The sequence below is a fragment of the Galleria mellonella genome, unplaced genomic scaffold (genome assembly GCF_026898425.1).
Source record: "Galleria mellonella isolate WM207_F2 unplaced genomic scaffold, CSIRO_AGI_GalMel_v1 utg64, whole genome shotgun sequence".
Classification (NCBI taxonomy): Eukaryota; Metazoa; Arthropoda; class Insecta; order Lepidoptera; family Pyralidae; genus Galleria; species Galleria mellonella.
In genome coordinates this window covers 3,302,217-3,314,978 of record NW_026442133.1, presented here as the reverse complement: position 1 = coordinate 3,314,978, position 12,762 = coordinate 3,302,217, and the positions used below count along the sequence as shown (strand labels likewise).

Sequence of the window (12,762 nt, the reverse complement as noted above, 5' to 3'; positions counted from 1 at the left end):
AAAAATCAAGAATATAGAACCAAGAGACAACTTCTTCCTGCCTGGGGGTAAAGGATCAGATATTATTATGCCAGAATCCGGCCACGCTAATATCGCTGTCATTGTCCTCAAACAAGTCCTTTACCGAGCATCTGTTAGAACTCAATGCAATTTGAAGATGAGACATCATTTGGGGTATGACCAGTTAATACTCAATGTATTACAGCAACAACAACGTACAGAATCGTTTACAAATGCAAAGAAGTAACAAGATAATGCTCGCAAAATGATCTTAGTGCTCGTACATTGACTCTAAACAGAATTCAATAAGTAAAGGAAGGACGAGAATTCATTAGCTTGATCTAACTCCGTCTTAACATATGCATTTATCTCCAATGCTTAATGGAATAATATGAATAATCACCACAAATTATTTCCATTTTTATTACTATCATTATGACTTAATTGGTTTAATCGTTTTTAAAATCACGATATTTGTAAATATAATCTCTTAATTCTTCAAGACCTAACATGATCAACTAGCTTTAACGTGATTAAATATCTCATTTTCATTAAATTACCAACCATAAAACATCTAGGAACATTATCTACATTAGCGACGCGTTCTTTCAATGGCTAGTTACTGACATAACAATACAGGCTAACGATAAAACCGAGTTAAGATAAGTAGTTTTCCATGTACCACGTAAACAGTCTGGTCTACGCGAAATAACTCGAAACAGTGCTATGTAAACCCCATTTGTTTGTAGTCTTTGACATCGATGAAGTGTCAGACTGTAAATCAATTACCATCGATGCAATATTCGGAAACAAATATTGATTTGTCAGACACTTCATAAAATATCGTTAAATCATACTATGATTGAACAATGAATCGTCAAGTTCGCATCAGATCCTCGTCCACTTCACTTACATTGACATTTTAATAGCGATATCGAAATTTACTGAAGTGTGACAACATCAAAACTATTATTAAATTTTCAAAAACAACTAAACAATTCATAATAGTTGTCGTTGATTTAAAAAAAAATATTCGATTCAAACTCATCTCAAACTCATCACGTAATATTAATCCTGTTCCCTACAGGACAAGCTTAGCCTAGTGTAATAATCAGTCATATTTTTTTATGCAAATATACTTTGATAATAAATACACTTTTTTACTCTTAAAAATGTTTAGTTCTTTATCGGACCAAGATTCTTAATGTTTTTATTAAGCTACTGCTAAAATTGTAGACTTTGATTACGAAAAAATATTTGAAACTATAATGTAAAATATGAAGTAGTTGCAAAAAAATTTTTACTACATTTATGTGAAACTTTAACGTTTTAGTTCGCAAAGCGTTTTTTTTTTTTATTTATCAGATTAGTCGAAAATATTATTTTTTAAGAAGTGGTAGATAAAACTTGATGTTGCCTACTTCGGCATAAACGCTTTTAACATTCATTCACATTTAATTTTTATTTATTCTCGTCGAAACGATGCGAGTACATCGATACATCGCAACCAGACGCAATAAAATGGTAACGACTCTTACGTTTACATGTCTTGAGTTGAAGTAATAACTGCCTCGCTGCCAGGAAATGCTGAATGACCGACGTTCAAAGCCTTGACACTGTTTTATGATGTTCTTTTATGTATGAGATGTATTAAACTGTTACGTAGAACAATAATTCTTTACAGGACTGTATTGCATGTCTATATGTAAATGCTCAATACATTTAAAAACAACGAAAATATGGGTAATAAAATGGATTTATTTGATTAACAATTTGTCCTTATACTCTTTTATAAGGTGTACTGTATTAAGGCACGCGTGACTTCAAATTAAAACGCCTCAACTCTTCACAATGATGTGGTATTTGACGTGCACAATATGGAATGTTCAGGACGTGACATTAATTCACGCAGGAAAATATCTCAAGACATTGAATTTTTGAGAATCCTTCGCACCATGTGTATCGTACTGTCTATACGCATTCGAATTTTATGAATACCTTTCAAAAAGATAAGCACGCGAATCATTTTCAATAACGTCTGATTCTGAGATACTTTCCTTTGTATAGATTAATAAATTGCTCGCTCCATGAATCCCGCGAGGTACAGAGTATCGACATTTAACAAAGTTGCAAGCGTAATAAATGCTGTGGATTTACATAAACCGCTGGTCCTTTGACTGTCGAATACTGATGAGAAGACACTTCGTTTGGAAGTAATGGCCGTGATGACATAAAACTAAATATTTCTTCAGAAAGTCGTAATCTTCACGTTGATTTAAAAATTGACAATCAATACGAGTATGTATTGTTGAAATGAAAATTGATATGATAACATTAAAACAATAACCGTTTTATTTCTAAAAAAATTTTAGTAATACCAAAGAGTATTTACTTTAGCACTCATAGGCAATTGTATAGTAAACTAAGAAAACTGTATATGTGTCATAATTTTGCAAATTGAGCCCATAATAACTTAACAACTGGACGTGACGTATTAGAATGGGAAACACAAAATATTATCGTTTTTCAACCCAAAAAAAAATTCAAGTTAACTAAAAGAACACGCTTGGTTTCTGTTTCACCTAGTATAATATGTTAAGTACAAATACAGGAAATCTGAAAAATTGCCATATATAAGTATTTCAGGACGTCATTGTTAACATTTATGTTGACGAGCAATGACAGATTTACTTTTACCAGATTTACTTAATTTTATAGCTATTTACTTCTTTATTAAACGTATTTTAATAGCTAAATAACGAAAAATATTTAACTAGGTATTGAAATAAAAAAATGTAGTCTCCTTCTAATAAATAATACATTCCTTTTAGAAATCGTTCTGTTTAAAAATTCAATTATATATTTAACTAGTATCAGATCGTAGTATTGGATATCTTGTTGAAGCTAATTGGATTTGCGGCGGAGTTTCTCATTTTTAGCCTTTCAGTACCCTCCACTTTACTCCACGTTCCCTCTGTATTTAATTTTTATCTATACTATATTAAATTGCGTTTCACTGTGGCGAGTGCCGGCGACGACGAAATATAATAGGAAAAGTTTCATTTAGCTAATTAAAAATAAGCCACCCCTGGGAACAATCTAGATTTATAGTCATTATTCAACCTTTATGTCTCCTATTTTATATGAGTGCTCATTTGCAGACATTCGCTCTCCGGTTGAGACAAAGAACAATGACTACGTTGACAATGAATGTAACATGAATAACTTTGGAAACGCATTTTTAAAGAAAAACTAAAGTTATCGATTTAATGCCAAAGACAATTTATAAATAAGACTTATTTAAAATTTAGCACTTAAAATAAATCTTAAATATATATCATATTTTTTAATAAAGGGGATTATATAAGTGCTTTAATTGATGTGTTTAACACTTTTTAACCGTATCTCGTTCACGCCAAAAGGGAACATTGTTGTGGGGCGACACCCCATGCAGCTCTTTAATTATTACGTCACCTTCATTTCGGAAAGTTTTAATGTGTGTACATTCGTTCCACGGGACGTAAGTACTAACGACACGCTTCAAGCGCACTTGTTCCTCTCCTCTTCTCGTTGAAACGACCTCTTTTCGTCCTTGTTTGAACATCGAAACAAACATGCGGAGACCGCGATTAAATTTGTACAAGATTGCATTTTGAATGTACCGTGTATATTATTCAAATTATTTACGTATCGTCGCGTTCGTTTTAGGAGAATTTAAGATTAGAGAGCGTCATCTTTGCGGAAAAGCGAGGATGTACCTCGGGAACATTTCGACGCCATTGAAAACAAGTTTGCCGGTTGCCAAGTTTCCCCGCGCTATGTAAATTCAGTCGACGTAATTAGAGGAAGCTACGATCGTCTGCTTCAGTTAAATAGCCCGTCTACCCGTGTTAACTGACACTAGACGAGACCGAATCGCTTTCTGACTATTCCTACATCTGCGGTTGCAGTTATGCACTCCGTACCGTAATAGACATACCCAGTACCTACCCCGAGTCGTCAGAAAGTTTTATGCGTCGGTTTACTACCTCGACGAGTCATCGTAGACAACAGTAAAAGGCGACGATTGTGAGACAAAGCGTGATCGGATTGAGTAAATAAATAGTCTGCGTCAGAGTGCTCATCAATCTCACTGTACAAGAGTAAAGCGCAAGTTTGCAGCCCTACGTCGCTCTGGGTTCGTTGTCCGCGACCTGCAACATCACTAAACTTTCGTGAGCGCGACACTTAACAATTTAATTGTTACTCATTAGTCCTAAGGCGACGAGTCTAGCGCTGTTTAATTAACCTCGCAATTCATAGATTTCACTTCACTCGTACTTCATTAGATTTGCGCGGTATTTTTTCATTGTATTCAATAAAGTATTTATGTGTTTCGTGATTTATCGTTATCAAATCGTGGCTAGTTATATCGAATGTCCGGACAGCATCTTTTCACTCAGTGGAATCAATCATACTAGTCTCACGCAGACGGGCTACATATTGATCAATTTCAAAACTTGATAGGACTGGCTATTGCAATTTGGAAATTGAACATTAACGACAACTGATCATAAATATTTAGACTAGCAGTTATAACATAGTAGTAATAGATGGCCATGTCGTAGTTGGAAGTTAGATATCGTCAGTTCGCTATGCCGAATGGCCCACCCCCGACTGCTCGCCTCTTGGCAAACTACCGCACTATTACTGCAAATCATATTGAGTTTGTTTGCGTAGGTCAATGCTCTCGCCGGGTACGTTTTATGTGTTCCTGGTGTCACGACGTCACTCTAATAATAGATAGGAATGTCTAACATCAATATATGCACATCGGTATGCGCGCGTCCTTTACTTATGCGCACTGCATTCTGTTCCATATGTTCACCGTGTAAGTAATCAATCGTATAATTCACATTATAATGAAACGGCTAAACAATAGACACTCAGTCTATTTCCAAAAGTAGAACAAAGCTCGATGCGGTAAGAAAATGGAAATCGGCACGTTACGCTTTGACAGTTTATAATATACTTAAGACATGGCGACGCCTGTGCCTACGGTGCAACTGTACTCGTTAAACTTTCATTATTATTCTCACAAATTGCTCGTACGTGAACGAATCACAATCGATCTCTGCGGCGCTCGTGAGCCTTTGTTTGACTTCGACTCCGAATTCAGCGTAATTGCCTTTCAGCCTTTCATTATTCAACTTTATGCAGTCATTTACTTGCGTTATTACGAAGGGAGAGTTGCTGCGGTAAGTGTCGTGGGTGGATGCATTAATCGTAATATGTAAATGTGGGGATATGAAATATTGAAATTGCGTGGTTTTACAATAACGTCTGTGCTCATAGCGAATGGGGTCGACCTTTTGTTTTCGTACCGAAAGTTGTTGCTAAACTGCGAGCTGGCATTTAAGCTTTCATTTGACATTTCAAAGATGAAATCTCTTCTTGGTTTGATATGATCAAAGAATTACATTCAGAGTAATAAATCGAGTGATTCGCCCATTACCAGTAATTTGTTTAACTGAAAGAGGTTTTCTTGTTTATTATTATTTATTATCTGTAAAGTATGTATTACTTATTCTTTAAATTTATTTCAGATTGAGGACGAAGGTAACCACGGCAATGACGAGACACGGCTGTTCATCCTCTCCACGTTAGCTGGTCAACACAAGCCCCGGGTATCGTGTGCTTTGTGCAAGGAAACACTCCACGTGTTCGACCGGTATCCTTTGGTTGACGGCACGTTCTTCCTCAGTCCGCTGCAACATACCAGCAGCGCTGTTGAGGTAATTACATTTGTAACATTTTCAAAATAGTACTACTCATATTTTAAGCTGAATTAATGTAGTTAAATTTATCGCGAACCATAGAAACTTTTTCGACGAAGCGCTCAAAAGTATTTTAAAATAGTAAAAAGTTTTCAAATCAAGATAAGGCACTACAGAATGGAAATTGCTTTAAAGTAACGTACAAATAGATCTAATCGAATTGTTTCAAAATATCGATTCCGTTTTTATGTTTCTGTCTCAATTTACACAATGTACACGTAAAATTATCTTACGACAAATTTATTTAAAAGTATTATGATAAAACTGAATATCACTCCGCCCAAAAGTTTAATTTAGGATCGTAATAATTTACTTTTATGAATAGAATTTTAACGATATTTCTATATTATAACAAGAAAATATATTGCCTTTAAATTTTGCTGTCACTGTATCTTTTTTAAATACTCGAATATTTATTCCTTAGCAAACTTAAATAAGATCTCGCAAAGTTTGTCTACAAAATAACAAACGTCCCCCCGTTGGGAACATAACGTACGGTGTACGGATAACTTCTCTGTCTTTGTTTATTTAACGTATTATGACTTGTATGTTTGTTTGTTTTTAGAATTAGCATGCAAACCCCTCGTGTACCTAGATACCTATTATACGAATTTTAAGCATAAAATATAAAGGTTCTTACAATAAAAGTTCCTAATACTGCTGCTATCAGGAATTTCTTATGTAATACATAGGAGTTTCCTTCTTACGCTAAAGTCAATTGCACTCTGGTCTGATCTGATGGAAGAACCAGTTACAACTACTGCTTTTATTGCAGATATAAACATAAAGACCCGGGTTTCACTTAATATTACATGTTGCTGTATTTTCATCTTTGTCCGCAGGTTAAAGTGGAAGGCCGTACGCAGTATTTGACGTGCGTATGCATGGGATGCCTTGAGCGATGTGATCCTGAGCGAACCATCAGGTGTCGCTTCTGTGGACAGAAGTGGGATGGCTCGTCCCTCGTACTGGGCACCATGTATTCCTATGACATTTTTATGGCCACACCATGTTGCGCTGAACGATTGAAGGTAAATTATAAATTAATCTTAAGTACCGATTTAAACGTGCTTTGTAGGTACATTATTATTTATACGGTTGTTATTAATTTATTACATTACCAATGTTATGCATTATATATTTTTCTTTCCCTACAGTGTAACAGTTGCTACAAACCGCTCCTACATCCTCAACAGCGGTTGAATTACTCCGACTATTCGCATCCGCTGACGTGCCCGCATTGCCGTGTCCTTGACACGCACTTCGTCAAGCCGATCGCCTACTGCTTCACGAAACGGGCCTTCCCTGTTTACCAGCAGTGGCCATAACAGTCGGCGGTGCCGGGACCCTCTCCCGGCACCCCCCCTGCCTCCGCCGACACTTGGAATGTTGCTCCTTCACCTCCGCGTCGAGCATCTCCTCCTGCGTTACGCCCTGTTGTTAATACGAGTATGGCATCACGAGCGCCCGAGCCGCCTCCAGAAGAGCCCGTATCAAAATACCTCACTCCAACCCTGGCTAGCATTACCGAGTCTCTGTCATTACTTGGCCTGACTCCGGAGACACTAGCGATGAGCTTCGGCGAGTCACTAGCAGAGCGATATTTAGCAACGTTACGGCCAAAGGCACCAGAGAGACCGGCCTTAGGCGGCTGCGGTAGTCTTCGCCGTGCACCTTTCGCAGAACCTTCGAACATGCAGCTGTTCTCGAATGATTTCATCGATTACTTAAATCAGATCGCGTAATCTGTGGTGTCGAACTTTTTTTCTTGAACTTTTAATCGCGTCAGTGCGACGTTAGGAATAATTTCTGTTAAATTAAGTTGGTATTATTGAAAATAATTTTATGTGTCGGTTTAAATCATACTATTGATTTTATATTTAATTTTATTCTGCACTTTGTTGATTAGATGTTGTTTTTATCGGAAATAATAATTAGCGATATAGCCAAACCAGAAATTGCATTTTTTTTTGTTTCTCAATTAAATCTTTATAAAAAGTGATCCTTTAGAAGGTATCTACAACATGTCTTAAACTATTACTACAATTTTGATAATACTGATACTGATGATATACCCCTATTTGATAGGGCCGTTTGAGTGGTGTGTTGTTTAGTTCAATTTAGTTTATTAGTTATGTTTTATTTTAGCAAAATTTTAAACCTATCTTAAGTGTTATACAATATTTTCGTAGGTTTATTGCGAACTTTTATTTCCTCCCACCAAAATGGCACTATATCTATGTAAGAGATTTCTACTTAGAGATGCCATGTTAGTTTATTGTCCCTAATATCATTTTCATTTACTTACATATTATAATTTAAACAATAATAATGGTAGAGGATTTTAATTGTAAGTCATTGCTGTGTCACCAATAATATGATTAGCTTGTCTATATCTATTATAATTATTATAAGGTTATGTATTGTGAAATTGTTGTTTTTCTTTTTTATTTTCATTTTTAATGTCTCAGTGATTAGAGGAGTAATGAAAATATAGGTACGTTATTAACAAAAATACTTTTTCGAAATTGTGCCATATCAAACAAAGAAATTCGGCTAGTTGGATAAAAAATTAATAACCTCTAATCATTGAGTTTTAAAACTTGTTTTTTGTTTTAATTGCTACAATTTATAAAAGGCGGAGGCGATATTTTTTTTTTGTTGAATTCTTCTAAAAGTTTTGTCTAACTTCATAGTTTAGGTTTAAGGTTTTTATTATAATTATCATGAATGTCTATTTATTTGTAAGTTAATAGCGCTTTCGACATTTATAAGCGTGTATAAGTGATGTGCACATTTACTCAATAACTGTTTAATGTTAACGTTTTAGATAAGGTTTTTATACATTTGATACTTATTACTCGCAAAGTGATTACAAGTGATAAAAACTTAGTACTAGTGCGTGTATAGTGATATAGTGGTGCGGATTTAAGGCGCGTACGATACGGCTCGTATGAACTTTAGCGCAACGTGATACCGGCGGAATTGTTACCGCGTACGCTGAATGTTAGGCAATAATTCTAATAAAGACTTGACACTTTTATAGGTAAAAATTTTTGCATTATTCCTTCTAAATTGAAACTGCCATTTACCTTTTACTAAACTTGTAGTTGGAGTATTTGTTGATAGTGTTGTCATCATTGTTTCTATGTGATTGTGGGTAGACGTATGTGCACACAGAAATGACACCGAACACTTGATATGAATACTCCCGTTCTTTTTGGATTAAATACGACGTCTCTCGTATTTGTTGCGTAGTTTGTAGGGCGAATATCATCCGCACGTCATCACGCTATCATCCGCATCACTGCACCTCATTAATCGTCATCTTTGTCATCAGACACGGTTTGAGTGGACGGCGCACTGGCTTAACTAAATCCTTTCGATATCTAGTAACTAGTTATTAGCTGGAACGAAAACGTAAATAACAGTTACGCGTTATATTTAGTGCGTCCCTAAATAAGCAGTTTTAAAATATAACTTGTTAAATTTATATTTTAAAAATCCTTAATATGCGGACGCTATCTCGTACATAATCCAGTTTTAATATGATATTGCATTTTAGCTACAGCACTATTTCCCTCGCGTTGGATATAGTTGCCAGTCGCCTAGTGTGGTTGCAATACCTCTTTAATATTTTTAATATTAGTGTTCTCAGCTTCAAATTATCTATATAATAACAATTATTAATCTCGATTCACATTACATCTTTCTCGACCAACTTGAAATTAATACTTATCAATAAATTAACAACTTGTTTATTAACATAATGCCTCTATACCTACACAGGCATTATTGTGAGTCTTTACCAATATAATTATATAAAACAATACCTTCAACATAGCATGGTGTAATAGTATGTAAATATGCCGTTGTACTACACGAAGATGCTTTTATAATGTATTGTGAGATATATTGCATATTTCTAGTTTAGCAGTAAATCGATAGTACATAATTTCAACAATATCAAAGATCCCTAATTATTTTACAAACCAACCGAACTGTAATGACATTACATAATGTTATTCAATTTTAATTTTATTGAAGTTTGCTCGTTCGAATATAGAATTATATTTAAAAGTTTAATGTACATTTAACTCGATGTACGTACCGAATAAAAAAAAATATTTGAAAAAGAAAATTAAGACGAGCTGTTGTTGGTATATTTAGAAAAATATTAAAATACCAGATCATCTGATGGTGACCATGTACAAATAAAGAAATGAAATGTCATTACAGTTCGTGTACTTAGTGAAGGCAACACAAATTATAAAGAAAGAAAAAAAACATATTATTTAATAGTCAAATACAAATCCATCTAAGTAGATGTATTAACATAGAACTTAATAATTCAGAGTAACAGGTCGTTGACTCCCTTTCCGGTACAAATCAAAATATACACGCTATTTGATAACAAATACAACCTAATTCCTCATTCATATAAGGCTGTTTGTTTAATAATAAAATTTTGATAATCAACATTACCTCTCTATATACAAAAGTAGTAAATTATAATAATAATTAAATACATCCGAACTAAAATTCTATCCGGTATTATAAAAAGAAATATCTTTTGTTTTGCAGAGTACAACACTATACGGTAATGTGACTTCAGAATGTATATCAATAACTAACATATTCTATACAAAATATCTATAGATAGTTGCCTATTATAACTACTCAACATACCAATATAGATTTTTAACCGTATCAATTGAAGTATAGTATATTTCTGCATTTACCCAAAGTTACAGAGTTCGTGAAATCATAATACTCTTATTAACTTAGATAGAAAAAAATATTTCTACTTCCATATTATAAATCATACAAGCAATAAATTTAACCTAGTTGCCGATTTTACTTATAATGTAATCTTGATTAAATTCTCTGGCAATTACTTTTGTCAATGAAAAGCAAGGAATAGCTTTTAGCTCACATGGATCAAGTTACGGAATTTTTCCGAAAGGTTGTATTAATTCGGTAGATCACTTTTCCATTAATTCTTCCCTACATTTTAAAACCAGACTATAATAATATATAAACATAATCGGATCGTGTGTTTGATTATTCATATTTTAGTCACTTAGTTACTCGATCAGTTAAAATAAATGTAATTATTTAAGTACACAAACGTTGCCAACTTTCTTAGTTTATTTGCACATATTTGTTAAATTTTGTAATTAATAACAATTTATTTAAACACCTACATACAAATTTCTTCACAATGAATTTTAGTGTGGTGTAATTTAGTGAATTGCTTAAAAGTACAAAGAAACAATTTGTTACTTTTGCAAATTTTATAAAATAAATCAAATACATATTAAAATAACACACATCTAGGTAATCTTTACTTAATAGTTGCTGTATCTCATTATATACATCGCAATTGTTTCACCTCACAGTGAATAACCGTTGCATTGATTTTGTAAAGTAATTTTGTTTACGTTAAAAAAATTTAGGAGCAAAAATTGTTATTTATATTATAAAATAAAAAAAAGCTATATTGTATTAATTTTTTTGAATTTGATTAATTCAACACGTATTTTATCAAATGGTATTAGAATTCGTACAGTGGTACATAGAAGCACACGTAAGTAGTTATCATTCGGCATAATATCCCTTGGACTATAAGGTATTGTGTCTGCTTTTGAATAGGTTAATATTATTTCCCTCGTAGATATTATTTAGGTATATAAGTATTTCTTTAGATAACGTGTGAATGGAATGAGTGTATGCGGTCACACTTAACATTAATTTAGTCATACTTGCATTCTTTTAATTGTAATAATTATTGGTAATTATAATCTCGTGCCAAGCGAGTTTTGTTATTGAATCGTGTACATTCTGGTCATTGGCGTTGTTGGAAAAGCAACGCTCATAGGTATGAAATTATATTAAATTCCCCGTGATATTTTCTAGTTAACATACGCACTCAGTGTAACTGCGGCCATTATCACTGCCGGCTTCCAACTTTTAATGTTTAACGACAGATCGGTCTACATCATAATATTCTGTAACAACACATATAATTAGTATAAAAAAGAACCGTTTTATAACTAATTTCTTAAATAACAGTTAAAACAACTGTTTTTAACTGTTTTCATCAATAACGGCTAATTAAATGGTTGTATAATTTCAACGTTAACATCAAGTAAAAATAAATACAGTTAATAGGTTATCTATTGTCAATAATCGATAGTATTTTTATAGCTGCAGACATTTCTAAAATCAGAATTTTATGAGTAGACACGAAAAACATGACGTCAATAAAATGTTTTATAGCGCAACGGTCATACTAATTCGACAGTGACAATGTCAATGTGGCATTCAGCATCCGAAATGATACCCAGCGTCCATTCTAAGCTCAAAATTATCCAAACCCATTGGCTGATTCTAGTATACGGCTGTTATTGGTTAGTGAAAGATGCAAATCAAAGCGTGTTAATTATATTTTGATACTCGATGTTTTCTACATTAATGTAGTAGGTTTGTATTAATCTTTTGTAATGTGTAGATAGGGTATTACGAGACATGGGATACGTCTCGCTTCGCCGCATCCATTAGTTCCGAGTTCCGACGGACTATAATATGATACGCAATAAAATCTATTCGCAACGTTTGTATATACATTTTCATTATTAGACTGATTTATTATACAAACGATGGAATGTCTCGAAACTAATGTGTACGGTGGAAACGCGACAGGTGATATTACGGTCATTACTCATTTAGCTACACAAATTCAATACGGTAGTTCGAAAGCTACGTAGAAATTTTAAATAGTCGTATAGAATACATGTAACTGTGCAGTTCGGCCCATATAACAGTCACAATAACGTGTCTATTGGCATCGGTTTAGCTACTGCGAACCGTCATGTTGGCCACTCTATACGATGCAAGCTTCAATTAAGTCGGCAAACACGTTTATATATAACGCAACGTATGA

At 33.8% G+C, this 12,762-nt stretch overlaps 1 protein-coding gene across 1 annotated transcript in view; it reads left to right on the top strand.

Moving 5' to 3' along the window:
- LOC113512615 (headcase protein) overlaps positions 1–7,292 on the top strand; it is an 84,375-nt gene extending 77,083 nt beyond the window's left edge. The window contains exons 3-5 of the mRNA XM_026896520.3: positions 5,586–5,774; positions 6,659–6,847; positions 6,974–7,292. Coding sequence (XP_026752321.2) covers positions 5,586–5,774; positions 6,659–6,847; positions 6,974–7,144 — 549 coding nt within the window. The 3' untranslated portion in view covers positions 7,145–7,292. The remainder of the gene's footprint in view (positions 1–5,585; positions 5,775–6,658; positions 6,848–6,973) is intronic.
- Positions 7,293–12,762: the final 5,470 nt, after the last annotated feature.